Source organism: Nelusetta ayraudi, unplaced genomic scaffold (assembly GCF_046127955.1).
Source record: "Nelusetta ayraudi isolate G7.1 ecotype Tasmania unplaced genomic scaffold, CSIRO-AGI_Nayr_v1 ptg000026l, whole genome shotgun sequence".
NCBI classification, from domain to species: domain Eukaryota; kingdom Metazoa; phylum Chordata; class Actinopteri; order Tetraodontiformes; family Monacanthidae; genus Nelusetta; species Nelusetta ayraudi.
The window spans coordinates 3532904-3549492 of record NW_027466076.1 but is presented as its reverse complement, the minus strand read 5'-3'; the positions used below and the strand labels follow the sequence as shown (position 1 = coordinate 3549492).

The 16589-nt window shown below is 53.2% G+C and overlaps 3 protein-coding genes across 9 annotated transcripts; 2 read left to right on the top strand and 1 right to left on the bottom strand.

Annotated features, from left to right (window-relative positions):
• Window positions 1–202: 202 nt before the first annotated feature.
• On the top strand, window positions 203–2834 carry clic3 (chloride intracellular channel 3). The gene is made up of 6 exons (XM_076029102.1): window positions 203–395; window positions 827–936; window positions 1019–1144; window positions 1234–1340; window positions 1742–1917; window positions 2036–2834. The coding sequence occupies exons 1-6, from the start codon at window positions 360–362 to the stop codon at window positions 2192–2194; spliced, it is 714 nt and encodes a 237-aa protein (XP_075885217.1). The 5' UTR covers window positions 203–359; the 3' UTR covers window positions 2195–2834.
• An 849-nt stretch (window positions 2835–3683) lies between these two features.
• Window positions 3684–13942, top strand: LOC142890217 (patatin-like phospholipase domain-containing protein 7). Of its 3 annotated transcripts, none has more exons than XM_076029094.1 (36): window positions 3684–3837; window positions 4073–4156; window positions 4256–4330; window positions 4838–4925; window positions 5026–5108; window positions 5435–5547; window positions 5632–5772; window positions 5911–6070; window positions 6154–6234; window positions 6338–6466; window positions 6587–6667; window positions 6779–6905; window positions 7108–7173; window positions 7244–7329; window positions 7438–7593; window positions 7680–7757; window positions 8253–8458; window positions 8660–8791; window positions 8919–9042; window positions 9285–9398; window positions 9562–9628; window positions 9702–9851; window positions 9952–10015; window positions 10088–10256; window positions 10375–10557; window positions 10652–10770; window positions 10849–11005; window positions 11336–11452; window positions 11557–11626; window positions 11749–11865; window positions 11969–12117; window positions 12284–12436; window positions 12523–12642; window positions 12759–12840; window positions 13037–13158; window positions 13329–13942. In XM_076029094.1, the coding sequence occupies exons 2-36, from the start codon at window positions 4100–4102 to the stop codon at window positions 13374–13376; spliced, it is 3984 nt and encodes a 1327-aa protein (XP_075885209.1). In that variant the 5' UTR covers window positions 3684–3837; window positions 4073–4099; the 3' UTR covers window positions 13377–13942. The 3 variants fall into 3 exon arrangements, with proteins under 3 accessions (XP_075885209.1, XP_075885211.1, XP_075885210.1); XM_076029096.1 differs by having other exon boundaries at window positions 3729–3987; XM_076029095.1 differs by having other exon boundaries at window positions 3729–3996.
• Window positions 13943–14696: 754 nt separating this feature from the next.
• Window positions 14697–16589, bottom strand: LOC142890218 (uncharacterized). 5 transcript variants are annotated; one of them, XM_076029099.1, is made up of 3 exons: window positions 16241–16589; window positions 15327–16204; window positions 14697–15293 (listed from the first exon to the last, which is right to left on the bottom strand). In XM_076029099.1, exons 1-3 carry the CDS (start codon window positions 16466–16468, stop codon window positions 14810–14812), a joined length of 1590 nt encoding a protein of 529 aa, XP_075885214.1. In that variant the 5' UTR covers window positions 16469–16589; the 3' UTR covers window positions 14697–14809. The 5 variants fall into 5 exon arrangements, with proteins under 5 accessions (XP_075885214.1, XP_075885215.1, XP_075885216.1 ...); XM_076029100.1 differs by having other exon boundaries at window positions 15327–16192; XM_076029101.1 differs by having other exon boundaries at window positions 15327–16168; window positions 16253–16589.

Genomic DNA, 16589 nt, shown 5'->3' with positions numbered 1-16589 from the left:
TCACTGACGTCACACCCGCAGAGGGGGACTTGGAGGCACCAACACAGGGCAGCAGATCAAAGGTCCTCATGTGTTTGTGTGATGTTCTGAATTGACCCTTTCCGTCGGCACTCACCACAGTTTCTGTTGTTCCACTTCCACTGCTGTGTTTCAGCTGATTGTCGACTGTCGTGGATCCTGATCTGCAGGTCGGACAGGTGAGGCCTGATGGGGTGTGTCCTCTGGCAGGTGTGAGCAGCCTGTCGCCCTGCTGACACACAGACACAAGAACCCAGTCCAGAGTTGAAGAGCCGTCGGGATCGGACCGGGTTTCCAGCTTTCCAGCTTTCCAGGATTCCAAGACCGGACAGGAAGACAGGATGGCTCAGGGGGCCAAGATAGAACTCTTTGTCAAGGTGAGGTGCATCATGGGAAACTTCCCCGAAACGTTCTCTCTCTCTGCTCTGAGCCAATCAGCCACTATGATAAAAGTCATACATATTATATTATATTACATTATATTAAATGTTGCATGTATTTCACTGTTGTATATAACATACGAACCAGGTGAATTCAGCAGACTTCAGACTGACTTCCAGGACAACATTCACAGTATTTCCTTCTTTATCTCCATGCTTCCTTTTTTTTAAACAAAAAAATGTAGTGCCTTTATTGATTTGAAGTCATCCAGTCAGATTCATTCCTGAAGGTTTAAAGTGTCAGCCGACTCTGAAACTGACTGACTGTCAGACTGAGATCCAAACCAGGAAACAGCAGCAGGGGGGGAAAAACAAACACAGTTCTTCTTCATACCTGTGTGTGTGTGTGTGTGTGTGTGTGTGTACAGGCCAGTGTGGATGCAGAGAGTGTTGGAAACTGTCCGTTCTGTCAGAGACTCTTCATGATCCTCCTGCTGAAAGGAGCCAAGTTCACTCTGACCACAGTGGACATGAGGAGGTGAGGAGCTCGTGTAGCCCAGACGTAGAGAGAAGTCAAAGTTAAGCGTGAGACAAAAAACTGACCCGTGACCCCATCGCAGGGCCCCGGACCTGCTGAAGAACGTGGCTCCGGGTTCGCAGCCCCCCTTCCTGGTCTACAACGGAGAGCTGAAAACTGACACCAATAAGATCGAGGAGTTCCTGGAGGAGGTGCTGGCCCCACCAGAGTGAGTTCACACACACACACACACACACACACACACACACACAGACGCACTGTCCTCAGTGAGACTGACGGTTGCTGCTCTGATCCCAGGTATCCTAAACTCTCCTGTCGGAACAAAGTGTCCAACAACGCTGGTGAAGACATCTTCCGGAACTTCTCGGCCTACATCAAGAACCGTAACCCAGGTTTACACAGCGGTGAGCAGACGGATGATTCACTCTCAGTTCTTTTGACTGGATGGGCGGGTGTGGAGCGGCTGGGTCAACGTCTTAATGAGGACTAATGAGGCAGCGTGTCGCTGCTGCTGCGGCCTGTTGAGTCAGAAGCACAATCAGAATTCGTCATCATCGTCATCATAGGAAAATACAATGAAATCATGGACAGTCCCATTCAGTGCAAAATGAAGACGGTGCAAAAAAAATAAATCCATAAAAAGTAAAATAAATATGTGCATGTGAAACAAAATCAAGACAAAACCAACATGACTGTGCATTTAGCAGCAATAGATACATGTAGAACTGTAGAAAAACTGTAATGGAAACGCAGCTCGTGATGTGTACACAAGTTCAAGTTTAAAATTGAGTGACGTGTGTTACAGTGATGGAGAGGAAGTTCCTCTCCTCCCTGGTGAAGCTCAACATGTTCCTGGAGACCCCCCACCCCCAGGAGCTGGACCTGGACCCCAACCAGTCCGTGTCCTCGCGCAAGTACCTGGACAGTGACGCACTCACCTTGGCCGACTGCAACCTGCTGCCCAAACTCCACATCGTGAAGGTGAGACCCGGGTCCACCAGCTGAGCTTGGGCCCAAATCATCAGCATCATCATCATCAGTGGAGAAACGAGAGAAAAGAAATCCTCTAGAAATTAAAAGCAGCGCCGCCCGTCCACAGGTGGTGTCGAAGGCTCTGCGGGACTTTGAGATCCCGGCCGAGCTGACGGCTCTGACTCGCTACCTGGACAACGCCTACAAGCAGGAGGACTTCCGCTACACCTGCCCCAGAGATCCGGAGATCCTCAGTGCCTACCACGCCGTGGCCAAGTTCAAGTAGCGGGAGGAGCAGGAGGAGGAGGAGGAGAAGGCAGTGGAGGAGAAGGATTTGAATAAATATTTGATTTTGAATATTTAGATCAAACATTAACACAGTGAGAGCAAAACAAAACCCAACAAACTAAAAATCAAAAAAAGTGAAGAAATAAAAAATAGAAAAATGAATAAAATCAAACATGCAAAAAAAAGAGAAGGAGTGAAGCCCCAGCCTGGGCCTCGAACCTTTCATCTCTGTATTTTGTAAAAATCCTGTTTGTATTTGTTTTTAAGCTGCTTGATGTTTGGACATTGTTTCAGCTCCTCAGTCCGTCTGTTACTGCATATTTGAGAGACAGAAACGTGTCTTCAACATCTTTGGATTCTTAAAATTTGCCCTTTTGTGTTGACGGATTGTGGAAGTTGTTGTGCAACACAACACAGAAGATGTTGCGGTGACCCGCCGAGCTCGTCGCGTGTCCAGGTCGTGACTCACGGCTTGTGCATTTTGTCGTGTGTCGCAGCTTTGATCCTGTTTCCAGTTCGTAGAATTCAGCTTGCCCTTGCAGCACCAAGACACAAAAAGATGATTTTTAAAAAATGAATTGTACATTTAAGCAATTTCCTGTTTTGCTTGATGCTTTAAAATAAAGTTATCCAACAGAGTAAGACACAAGCTTTGTATGAATTTCTGTTGAATATGTACATTTGGGGAATTTGGCAGTGTTGTGTGTTACTGAGATGAAAATCTTTTCCAAGAAGACATGGATCGAAGTTCTAATGCTCTGCACCATTTTAACGCCGACTTGACACCAACTAGTTTCACAGCTGTTCTATTACCTGTTTAGAAGTGTGCTGACCTCTGACCCCAGCTGTGTGGAGCCTCTGGCTGGTCACAAGACAGCAACCACTCAGTGTTCTCATAGTGTTGATACCACAGGAAGAACTGTAAGGGAACTTTGAACCTTCCAAATGGATAAAACACAAAAACAATGAAGTTCACCTGGAAAAGGAATATTATTTTGTAATATTATTCCTGGTATATTATTTTTTGAATTAAATATTATTTTGTTGTGAATAAGCACAAAATATTAGATTAATATTTGTAATTATTAGAAATTATGATAAAATACTTTTTAATCAAATGTATCAAAAATGATAAGACTGGAATATTATTAACATTCTGTTTTGAAGTTGGGGTTTTACGCTATTTGGCCAAGCTCTTTCTTTTAATACATGGTTTGACATAAACCAGAAGCATCTGAAAAAAAACCCCGCATCTTCTGTGGCAATGGGTGAGATTTCAAAAAAAAATAAAAAATAAAAAAGAGAAAAATGCAGACACGCAAAAATAAAAAATATATACTGTTGAGTAAACAGTTAGCAGTTAGCTCTGACATCTCAGGGTTTCATGCTTTCATTGTGTCTCAGAAACAGTGAAAAGTCGTTTTAAAGTCAGCAGCCCGGGACTGAAATAAACAGGAAGTCAAACCCTATGGCCGAGGCGACGTAAATTCTGGGATTCTATTGGTTAACGTGAACAAAGGGGCGGAACTACTGGTCATATGACAAGACAAACAAACTCTTTAGCTCGGGGATAACTGAGCTTCACAGTCACACTTGGAAAAATGTCGCTGTTTTGACGCAGCGCACCGGAAATTGCCCAAAGTGAGTTTGTCCGTGTGTTTGTGACAGTTTTCGAACGTTGACGTGCGGAATCGACTTCTGGTCGAGGACTAAAAGCGGGGCGTGAGAGTTACTCAGCTAGCCGTGGCTAACGCGAACCGCTAAGACCCGAGCGGCAGTCGGCGGGATGCGGTGAAGCGAGTACTTCAACAATAAGTGCACAGTCATGATAACAAGTGTCGAAAGCGAGTTGATGTGTTGGTCGGACTCTTCGTAGCGTCCTGTTTCCGGTGGCCTGGTTGGGATGGAGTGTCAAGGGGACGGAGGAGGAGGCAGGGAGCTGTGCCCGCTGAGCGCCGAGGTAAGTGGCTCAGTGAGCAACTGCTTCACCGAGGATGGGGGGGGGGGACGACGACCTCTCTGGAAGGTCCAGACTGTCACTTCCGGCTTCCTCCACCAGGTGCTGCTCAACTCCACCACCGCCATCAGGGCGAGAGTCCAGCAGTTCGTGGAGGAGCGGATGCAGACCACCATGGTGAGCTGCTGCGGCTGTTTTCCACACCTCCGTCGTCATTCACTTCATCATCTACACTACCAGTCAAAAGTTTGGACACCCTATGAATTCAATGCCTTTTCTTTCATTGTCATGACTGTTGACATTGCAGTTTCTCGCCGAAGGCATCAAAACTACGTATGAACACACACGGAATTATGTAGGAAACAAGACAAGTGTAAAATAAATTATTCTAAATAGCCACCTTTCAGAAAAAGTATATGTAGAATTTTTTTAAAATTTGTTTTTCTTTGCTGCATAATTACATACATCTTGCTCATATATTTGTTGTCTTCAGTATCTATCTGCAGTGTAGAAAGTTGTAATGCTAAAAAAAAATGCATGACATTTTTTTTTAGGTAACTGCATTATAGTTTATTTTTGTACAGTTTTTTGTAGTGCTGCAACAGTGTAGTTTCGCAATTTGGGATCAATAAAGTCTTTCTATCTATCTATCATCATTATTTTGTGTGTGTGTGTGTGTGTCAGCTGACAGGGGTCCTGATCGGCGCTGCGGTGGCCGTTTCTCTGATCGGAGTCGTGGTTCTCTTCCTCTACAGAAGATACAAAGTGTCCCGTGAGTGCAACGACGGACCCTGAAGGCAACACGTGTGCTGTGCTGGTGTTGTTGTGTAGTGTTGTGTCGTGTCGTGTTGTGATGTTGTGGACTTGTGCAGGTCAGCAGCAGCCCAGCGTTCCCCACTATCGCTTCAGGAAACGGGACAAAGTTCTGTTCTACGGCAGGAAGATCATGAGAAAGGTCTCCGCCTCCGCCTCCGCCTCCTCCTCCTCTTCCACCTCCTCCTGCCACTTCCACCTTCTCTTCCACCTCCACCACCACCACCTCCTCCTGCTCCTCCTACTTCTCCTCAGGTGCTGCTGACAAGATGTTCCTCACTTAACATCCCAGTTTTTTGTCTTTCAAGGTCCAGATGCTCTCCTCCATCGTTCTTTCTCCACTACTTCCTCCTCCTCATCCTCCTCCTCCTCCTTCTCCTCCACCTCCTTCTGCACCTCCTCCTCCTCCTCCTCAGTTGCAGCTGACAAGATGTTCCTCACTAACATCACAGTTTCTTGTGTTTCCAGGTCCAGACGCTCTCCTCCATCCCTCCTTCTCCCTCCTGCTCCTCCACCTCCACCTCCTCCAAGCAGCCGCAGCGTGTCCGCAAAAGAACTAAAGTTCTCAGCATCGCTCGCAGGTACCTCACGATAGCGCCACCTGTCTGTGAGCGATGGCAGCTTGGCGCTGGATGATGATGGGAGGAATTTGTTGTTGCCTGCAGAATCCTGAGGATTCGGAAGGAGCCGCCCACCCTGCAGCCCAAGGAGCCGCCCCCATCCCTGCTGGAGGCCGACCTCACCGAGTTTGACCTCCAGAGCTCCAACCTGCCGTCTGAGGTCCTCTACATGCTGAAGAACGTCAGGTAGGAAAACCCCTGCTCTTCTGGTCTCCTGGTCTCTGGTTCTCCTATGTCTCCTGGGTCTCCTGTCTTCCTGGTCTCTGGGTCTCCTGGCTTCCTGGTCTCTTGGCTCTCTGGACTGGAGGTCTTCTCCTCTTTCAGGGTCCTGGGTCACTTTGAGAAGCCCCTGTTCCTGGAGCTGTGCCGCCACATGGTGTTGATGGAGCTGCAGGAAGGTGAAGGTCTGTTCAGGCCGGGTCATGAGGACGACAGTATCTACGTGGTCCAGGCTGGACGTCTGGAGCTCTGCATCCAGGAGAGCGTAGGTTCCTCGACGCTCTGTGAGCGGCCAATCACTGCGGGGCAGGAAACCAAGCGCTGATGTTGTCACTTCCTGTTTGCCAGGACGGGACCGAGCCAGTGGTGAAGGACGTCCATCCAGGAGACAGTGTCCACAGCCTGCTGAGCATCCTGGACGTCATCACTGTGAGCTCCACACTGCCCCTTTCTGGTCGGAGCCTCCAGCTGGAACTGTCTCCTCGTCTTCACCCCACCTACGGTAACCCTGTCTTGTCTCCTCCCTCCTCAGGGTTACCCCGCCCCCTACAGGACGGTTCTCGCCCGTGCGGCCACGCGCTCCACCATCCTGCGGTTGCCGGCGTCGGCCTTCGAGTCGGTCTTCAGGAAGTACCCTGAGACCCTGGTCCGAGTCATCCAGGTGAGGAACGCACACACACACACATACACACACACGCACACACAGGACAGCCGAGGGGACAGTGTCATGGGCACATTGTGTGGTTGTGTGTGTGTCCAGCTGTGTTGTTGTGTGTTGCAGATCATCATGGTGCGTCTGCAGAGAGTCACGTTCTTGGCCTTACACAACTACCTGGGCCTTACCACGGAGCTCTTTAACCCGGTCAGCACACACACACACACACACACACACACACACACACACACACACACACACACACACACACACACACACACACACACGGGGGGACTGATGATCCAGGCTCTGCTGCAGGACAGTCAGGCGGTCCCTCTGACCAACATCAGCAACCTGATGTCGGACGTCCTGCAGGGGAAGAACCAGAGACGACAGCAGCAGCAGGACGACACGTCAGCAGGGAGCACGGAGGACACAGAGACAGGTCTCACACACACACACACACACACACACACACACACACACACACACACACACACACAAAATATTCTGTCAGAGCTTCACGTTATGAGATTGTGAAGACGACGGTGCTGCTCTCAGCCAATCAGAGTCCCTCCTTGTGTGCACATCCCTGACCTGTCTGTCTGTTTGACTGACTGACTGACTGACTGGTTGTCTGTCTGCAGATGGTGTGAGGGATGTTTCACTCAACAACCACAAGAGGCAGCGTTCCACCTCCAGTGAATGCTTGGGTAGGTCTCCCTCACCACACACACAAACACACACACACACACAGCTGATGACACGTGGCCCTGTTCGCAGGAAACGACCTGAACATGGCGTGCGAGCGAGCTCGGGTCGCCATTGACGACGAGGCTCCGCCCACTCCGCCCACTCCGCCGCTCAAAGTAAGACTCGCCGCGTCTGCTGCGTCCGAGCCCAGGTTTCCCAGCATGCCTTGCACCTGACTTATCCCAGCTGTGTCTGCTCTGATCTGATCCCCTGCGACCCCGCAGTCCAGTCTGAAGAAGAGCGTGACGGTGCAGTGCGCGCCCTCCGAGGTGTTCCACTACACGGACAGCAGGGGGCAGTGTGACTCCAGCCACTTCAGCAGGAGCAACTCCATCCTGCAGGCGGCCAAGAAGGACCTGCTGGGGATCATCCAGCTGCAGGTCGCGCCTCCGCCGGCCGCCCCTGGGCAAGTCACGCCACCACCGCCGTTAGCGCTTAGCGGCTAAAGCACATGTCTCTGTTGCAGGACCCCGAGCTGCTGGAGGGCAAAGTCACCCTCCACCATGTCAAAGCCGGATCGGTGGTGGCCAGGCAGGGAGACCAGGTTCACACAAACTCTCTGAACTCCAATCAGCAGGCTAACCATGCTAACAGGAAGACTAGCGCTCAGGCTAATGGCTACACTAACTCTCCGGGTAGCCCGGCGCCGCCGTCGGTGCGTTAGCTTGTAGACGCCACCTGGGGGTTGTGCACCTCCGCTTTGTGTGTCTGCAGGGTGCACCTTGGAGCTCTGGCTGCCCCCTGGTGGTGATGCTGAGCAGCAGCAGCAGCAGCCGCAGCATCAGGTCAGACTGCCCCCTGGTGGTGATGCTGAGCAGTTTTAAAAAAAGAAAGTCTTATGAAAGAAGTAGAATTTTCCGAATGCTCTTCCGGTTTCCTAACAGTTCAGTTCTCAACAACATCATTGTGCTGAGCCAATCAGAGTGGAGGTGGGCGGGGGGCTGATGACCTGAGGCTCCGCCCCGCTCGGCCGGTCCCTTCTCTCCACAGTGAAGGGTCCACCACACCAGAGAGGTCACCTCCTCGTTCTCCTCCGCAGGAGGTGAGCATCCTGTTTGTGATCTCCGGCCTGCTGCACGTCTACCAGCGGAAGATCGACCGCGAGGAGGAGACACGGCTCTTCGTGACGCGTCCCGGCGAGCTGGTGGGCCAGCTGTCCGTCCTGACCGGAGAGCCGCTCATCTTCACCGTCAGGGCCCAGAGGGACTGCAGCTTCCTGTCCATCTCCAAGACACACTTCTACCAGTCAGTAGGGCAAAGGGGGGCGGGGCGTCTGAAATGCACCGTGGCAGTTGCGAGCCGGCATTGATAATTGTTGAATAAATCTTCCTCCAGATAGAACAATGAACCTTTTTAATGCAATAGAGTCTGGGGTGAGGGCTCTCTGAGTTGAGACTGACGACTGAACAGGAAGTGGTCTGGCTGTGCCCCCCCACTCCCCTCCAGGATAATGCGTCTGGAGCCCCAGGTGGTCCTGAACGTGGCCCACACGGTGGTGAAGAGGATGTCGTCCTTCGTCCGCCAGATCGACTTTGCCCTCGACTGGATGGCGCTGGAGGCGGGACGAGCCGTCTACAGGTGAGGCCACGCCCAGCTCACCCTCCCCACAGCCCTGAGACCCTGAGATGTCTGCCTGCCTGCCTGCCTGCCTGACTGTCTGCCTACTGTCTGTCTGACTGCCTGCCTGTCTGTCCGTCCCTCCCAGGCAGGGAGAGAAGTCCGACAGCACCTTCATCGTGCTGAGCGGCCGCCTGCGCTCCGTCATCCTGAAGGAGGACGGCAAGAAGGAGCTGGTTGGAGAGTACGGCCGAGGAGACCTGATTGGAGTGGTGAGGAACCAGCAGAGGGAGCATCAGTAGCTCAGGAGGTGGTGGTTAAGGTGGTTGGGGTTTCAGGCAGAACCTCATGAGGTCTTCAGAGGATCCATGAGTCCACATCTCTCTCCGAGGTTCACCAGGCGGTGGCACTCTCTCTTTCTCTCTCTCTCACTCTCTCTCTCCCTCTCTCTCTCTCTCTCAACCCCCTTGCTGACTCCAGTGTCTCTCCCACCTGTTGTCCCTGCTTTGTCCAGGTAGAGGCGCTGACCCACCAGAACAGAGCCACCACCGTCCATGCCGTCCGAGACTCGGAGCTGGCCAAGCTGCCAGAGGGGGCGCTGTCCTCCATCAAGAGGAGGTTCCCTCAGGTGTGTGTGTGTGTGTGTGTGTGTGTGTGTGTGTGTGTGTGTGTGTGTGTGTGTGTGTGTGTGTGTGTGTGTGTGTGTGTATGTGTGTGTGTGTGTGTGTGTGTGTGTGTGTGTTTTGAGAGAGACAGTCAGCAGTTGATCTGTGTGTGTGTGTGTGTGTCAGGTGGTGACCAGGTTGATCCACCTGCTGGGCGAGAAGATCCTTCAGCAGGTCAACGGGCCTCTGACAGGTGAAGCTCCTGATGTCAGTGTGTAGCAGTTACGTGTTTTGTATGGTTGCGTGACCTTTTCTGTGACCTCCAGCTCGCAGTCTGGCCCTGCACACCTCCGGCAGCAAGTGGGACGCTGGGAACCAGGCCTCCAACCTGTCCACCGTCACCGTGCTGCCCGTCTCCGAGGACGTCCCTCTGACCGCCTTCACCCTGGAGCTGCAGCACGCCCTGCTGGCCATAGGTGAGCACATCAGGTCCTGGTCCTGATCCGGATTGAGGTCCTGGTCCTGGTCCTGGTCCTGGTTGGTCACTGATCCCTTTACCTCATGTGGTCTTTTTAGGCCCCACCCTCCTGCTCACCAGTGACATCATCAAACAGCGACTGGGAGCAGCGGCTCTGGACAGGTGTGTGCTGTCTTTTGGCCCTGCCCCCTCCCTCTTGTGGCGCCCCCTGCTGACTGTGTCCCTGCTGTGCAGCGTCCATGAGTACCGGCTGTCCAGCTGGCTGGGCCAGCAGGAGGACCTCCACCGCATCGTGCTGTACCAGAGCGACGGGCGCCTCTCCCCCTGGACGCAGCGCTGCATCCGCCAGGCCGACTGCATCATCATCGTGGGCCTCGGGGAGCAGGAACCCACCGTGGGCCAGGTGAGAGAGGGGGCGGGGCCAGGGGAGGTGGTGGGGCTACAGCGCCGGAACAAGGTTGACAGTGTCTCTGAACCTGGTCTTCCTCCTCCTCCTCCTCTTCCTCCTGCTCCTCCTGCAGCTGGAGAGGATGCTGGAGGGAGGAGCAGCCCGGGCCCAGAAGCAGCTGGTGCTGCTGCACCGGGAGGACGGACCTCCACCCAAGGGAACGGTGGAGTGGCTCAACATGAGGAGCTGGATCTCCAGACACATGCACCTGTCCTGCCCCCGCAGGGTCTTCTCCAAGAGGAGCCTCCCCAAGCTGGTAGGATGGAGGGAGCCTCTCCTTGTCTGGGCACTCCTGGATCACTCCTCCTTATCCTTCTTCTCCTCCTCCTTCTGCTCCTCCTCTTCTCCAGCTGGAGCTCTACCAGAGGGTCTTTGAGAAGCCGGCCGACCGTCACTCTGACTTCTCCCGCCTGGCTCGAGTCCTCACGGGCAACGCCATTGGTCTGATCCTGGGAGGGGGCGGGGCCAGGTGAGGTCCACTTCCTGGCTCCTAGCGGGTGTGGAGGTCCTGGCTGAGTGCTGACGCTGGTCTGTGTCTCCTGCGCAGAGGTTGCTCCCAGGTGGGGATCCTGAGAGCTCTGACTGAGGCCGGGATCCCAGTGGACCTGATCGGTGGCACTTCCATCGGATCCCTGATGGGGGCGCTGTACGCCGAGGACCGAAGCTACAGCCGCATGAGGGTGCGGGCCAAAGAGTGGGCCATGGTGAGAGAACAGGAAGAGGATCCCCACCGCCCTCAATTCCCCCAGTTCCTCTCTAACTCCCATGATGCAGCAGCCAATCGGAGCGAGCCGTGAAGACCTTTAGGAAGAAACGATTAAGATTAAAAGATTTATGATTGTCGGATTGTTGGCTGCACTACCTCTAGTGACCACTGAGTGTAATGATGCAAGATCTTAAGTGGAGTCGTCTTTTCTACCGTACGAGGGCGCCAGAACAAAATGCCTGCGGTTTGGGCTGCAGTGTTGATGGAAGGTCAAAGGTCAGGAAGGTGTGTGAGTGTGTGTGTGTGTGTGTGTATTCCTCCTGTGCAGGAGATGACGTCGGTGTTCAAGAAGGTCCTGGACCTCACCTACCCTGTCACCTCCATGTTCTCCGGCGCCTCCTTCAACTCCAGCATCAGCAGCGTCTTCAAGGGCAAGCAGATTGAGGTGAGAGAGTCGCTCGCCCTTGCCATGTGTCCGTCCGTCCGTCCGTCCGTCCGTCTGCTTTCGGCTTGGTGACGCTGCTGATCGTGTGACGTCCTGTCTTGCAGGACCTCTGGATCCCGTACTTCAACATCACCACTGACATCACGGCCTCGGCCATGAGGGTGCACACTGACGGTAAGGTCAGAGGTCATTATGGGATGTGCTGGTTATAATGGGGGAGTCCAGGTTATTATGGGGTGTGCCGCTTATTTTTTGGATGCGCTGGTTATTATGGGTTGTGGCCCTCTGCTCTCCAGGCTCTCTGTGGCGCTATGTCCGTGCTAGCATGTCGCTATCAGGCTACCTGCCTCCTCTCTGCGACCCCAAAGACGGCCACCTGCTGATGGACGGCGGCTACATCAACAACCTGCCAGGTGTGACTCGTGTTTCTGGGCGGAGCCTCTGGCCCCTCCCCCTTGCTCTCTGTTTGAACCTCCCTAACCCCTCCCTCCTTCCCTCCCTGTGCTGCTGGTCCAGCGGACGTGGCTCGCTCCATGGGGGCCAAGGTGGTGATCGCCATCGATGTTGGCAGCCGCGACGAGACCAACCTGTTCAACTACGGAGACTCGCTGTCGGGATGGTGGTTGCTATGGAAACGGCTCAACCCCCTGGCGGAGAAGGTCAAGGTACGAGGCGTTACGGGGTGGGTCTCTGACCTCTGCTGACCTCCAGCTGACCTTTGACTGACCCCTGCTGACATCTGTTGACCGCCAACTGACCTATGCTGGCCTCAGCCGACTTTTGCTGACCTCCAGCCGACCTCTGCTGACCTCCAGCTGACCTCTGCTTCAGGTGCTGAACATGGCGGAGATCCAGACCCGGCTGGCCTATGTCTGCTGCGTCCGCCAGCTGGAGTCGGTGAAGAGCAGTGACTACTGCGAGTACATCCGACCGCCCATCGACCGCTACCGAACCCTGGAGTTCAACAAGTTCGACGAGATTGCCGTGAGTGAGAAGGAGGAGGAGGAGCAGCAGGTGCGTGGCTGAGGGCCTCCTCCCACTCTGTGTTTGTGTGGGTGTGTGTGAGACAGGAAGTGGGCTACCAGCACGGGAAGACGGTGTTTGAGGTGTGGCAGCGCAGTGGCGTGGTGGAGAAGATGCTGAAGGACCATCACCAGGAGGAGTTCAGCCACAGCCGCAGCAAGAACAACGTAAGAGCTTTTGGCTGCTGGCGACAGCTGACTGCATCAATGGTCATGTGACCAATAAAGTGACAACATCTTCTTCTTCTTCCTCCTGCTCATCCTGCTCCTCCTCCTCCTCTCAGGTCCTCTCGTGTCCCAACGCCTCCTTCACTGACTTGGCAGAAATCGTGTCTCGTATCGAGGTGGTCAAGCCTGAGGTGGACGGTGAGTCCAGCCGATGTCTTGAATATATTAATGAGTCACGTTCAGAACAGTCGGTTGTTTTCGTTCTTGAAAAAAAATGGAAATGAGACCAACGTCGAGCTTCTGTCTCGTTAAAGCAGCCCCTGTTGTAAAGCCACTGGCGCCCCCCGCTGGTGCCAGTCGGGTTCCTCAGTCTGTCCTCTTTCTCCTCCTCCAGACGAGGCTCAGTACCAGAGTGAGTACGAGGAGGAGCCACTGGAGGGCGCTCTGTCCGACATGGAGCTGACCAACCACTGTGCAGAGCACACCGAGGAGGAGGAGGAGGAGACATGTGACACGGTGGGCAGGGCTGCTCTGATTGGCTGCTGGGGGGAAAGGGAGCGAGGCCAAGTAGTCTGTGATGATGATGATGATGATGATAGTGGTGTTGAAGATGGTGATGTGATGAAGATGATGATTTGATGAGATGTCTTGTCGGCTCACTGAAGATCCAAACGTGTGTGTGACAGGATGAAGAGTTGGAGTCCAGACGTCCTCAGCCTCAACACTCCAAGTGAGTCATGTGACCTGCTGGTCACGTGACTACTGACACCGCCACTGCCGTCATTTCTCTCATTGGGACTTTAAAAGTGTTTTCCCATCAAACATGATGACGCGTCTCTGAATCCACCACTGTTAGACCAGATCAATCACTCCAGATCATCGCTGCTCTGGGATCAGCTCAGAGGCCAAAACACCAGGATGGAGCTGAGAACAACTGAGCCGGCCACAACTTGCCTGGTCCACCTGGTTTACACCTGGTTTATACCTGGTCCACCTGGTCCAGCTGCTCCACAGTGGCTCGTGGCCACCTGACTGAACGAAAAGTGTTTGTTGACCTTGAAGTGACCTTACCTCCACCTGGAGATCCTGTGTGTCTTCATGTTAGCGTGAAGACATGAAGCCTTCAACCAGGAAGCTGCTGTTGCTCTGCTCAAGTTACTGCAGTTAGATTTCAGACTTGAACTTCAACCTGTTTCTACTCTCATCTCTGCGTTGATTATTTTGTTTCATTTCTAATTAATGTGATTCATCATTTTCAACCGATTGTGTTATTAAATAATGACTGACAATTCAGAGGAAATGTGTCTGATCAGTTTTTGATGATGATGATGATGATGATGATGATCAGTTTTTTCCAGAAGTGTGTGAGCCAGTGAGTGTGCTGATGGAAGCTGACTCAATTCCAGAGGTCCTATATGATCCCCTCTACCAGTAACCACCACCATAACAAGTAGCCCTCCGTGATGTCACAAAGGGCACTGCTGCCTCGTAGGCCCTACCCCGCCATCAGTGTCAGCAGGGGTTGGCCTGTTAACAGCAGACCTGGAGCAGGAAGTTCTAGACTTTTCCTCCCTGAAGACCCCTCACAGCCTGTCCCACTTTATACACACACACACACACACACACACACACACACACACACACACACACACACACACACACTCTCACAATCCGGAGGATGCCAGTTGCAGTTTGTTTTAGTGGAGGTTAATGGGAAGACTACAGGCAGACCATTAGTAGCAGTGACAAGTCTGTTGTCCGACGCTGTTCTGTTAAACTGGACCAAGTGGGTTGGATATGTTGGTACCCTATAAATGGAAGAGCTGAAAGTTTGACTGCCTTGTTTGTATAGCCAATTTTTTTTTAAAAAAAACCCTCTGACAGTCCTTTTTTCTTTGTTTTCACTCCCTCATATATACCCGTCTTTCCCATTGTGTTAAAAGTTTTCAAAAATTTGTTTTGTAAAAAAAAATATGAGTGGTAAAAAAAAAAAATGTTTAAAAGCAAACCCTGTATTTTGATGCCATCTTTAAATAAAAAAAATGTAAAAAAAACATAATTCATTCATGTTTTATTCTCTTTTGCACTGCTACATGTTGCTTTAATTATGTAATTTTCACTCAATGTGGGATTAATAGAGGCATTCCAATTCTAATTCTAATGTAGCCTAGCGCCCCCTGTCTTTGGGCCGTCTCCTGCGGGGCTCCACGGGTGAGATGTAGATCTTGATGGCCGACCTCAGGCCAGAAATGGTCACGCTGACGGTCAGCGCGTCCTGCTGCGGCTCCGCCCCCTCCGGCTCGTCGGCCTCCAGCTCCACGGCTTCCCAGTCGTCGCCCTCCGGCCACTGGGGGGCGTCTTCCTCCTCTTCCTGCGGCGGCGTTGGCGTGGTGCCGACCTGCTCCGGTTCGCTCAGCAGCTCTGCGTCGCTGTCCTCGTCCTGCTGCTCTCTGACGCCCTCTGGTGGGGAGATGTTCTCCGGTACTGTGACGCGTGCCGTCAGGATTACATGTCGACCGACGGCTGTGGCGGTGTACTGTCGCTCCACGGTGCCCCCAGCTGAGACCTTCTGTTCTGCAGGAGCTTTGGCTGAGGTGTCACCTGCAGCTTCCTGCTTCCTGGTCACCTCCTTATTGGTCACCTCTTCCTCCCTTGCCTGCTTCCTGGTCACCTCCTCCTCCAACACCTCCTCCCTGGTCACCTGATCTTCACCCTTCAGCTCACTGCTCTTCTGTTTCTGCTTCACTTCTTTCAACGTCTCGTCCTTCTCTGCAGGAAATTTTGCAGAACAGTTTTGCTCTGCAGCTTCCTTCTCTGCAGCTCCATCTCCTGCTGTGACCTCCTGGTCTTCGTGGTCCAGCTCCACAGCAAGCCTGCTGAGAACATGAAGATTCTGAGCGTCGCTCATCAGCAGATTGGCCTCTGCTTCTGCTGCCTGAGGTTCTTCTGTTTCTGCTTGAGGTTCTCCTAGTTGGGGTTCTCCTGCTTCAGGTTGTTCTGTTTCTGGTCCTTCTGTTTCTGTTTGAGGCTCTCCTGCTTCTGGTTCTGTTTCTCCTTGAAGTTTTTCTGCTTCTGCCTGAGCTTCTCCTGCTTCGGGTTCTTCTGTTTCTGCTCGAGGCTCTCCTGCTCTGTGGTCCACCTGCTGCTGCACTGGGAGCTCCGTGGCTGCAGCCCTCCACCTTGTGACCCTCTGCTGCTCTTCTTGGTCACGCTGCAACACGCTGCCAACCAGCAGGAGCTGGCTGACAGCGTGCAGCTGCTCGTCGAACCACTGGATGGCACTCTGGTTCAGCGGGTACTGGTCCGGGGCATACTGCTCCTCCTTGTACCACAGTGCTGCTTGCTGCTCTCCTGCAGCTGCTGCTACCTGTTCTGGGACCTTCTCTTCAGCTGGGGTCCTCCCCACGGAGGTCCTCACCCTGCGTCTGGTGGCCTCCTGCTCAGTAAAGCCTTGTGTGGTATCTTCTGGTTGTGTGACCTCTGACCCTGCTGGCTGGGGGTTCTGTTGGGCCTCCGGCTCGGCTCCCTGGTTCTCCACCTGGTTCTCCGCCTGGTTCTCCGCCTGGTTCCCCACCTGGTTCTCCACATGGTTTTCCACCTGGTTCTCCACCTGGTTCTCCGCCTGGTTCTCTGCCTGGTTCTCCGCCTGGTTCTCCACCTGGTTCTCTGCCTGGTTCTCAACCTGGTTCTCTGCCTGGTTCTCCTCCTGATTGAGGGCGTGCTGCTCGGCCACACACTGGTGAAGGTTGTGATGCAGCGCCTCGCAGTGGTTGATCACGTGCATGAGCAGCTTGTCATTGGCCGCTGCCTCCACCTCCACTTGCATGTCTACGGTGGTTGTTGCTGCTGCTACTGCTGCTGCTGTGTTTAGGCTATTGCTATGGTTACCACTGCTGGTTCCGAAGCCAAGGTTGCCTTCTGCTGTCGCCGTCTGACATCACAGGCTC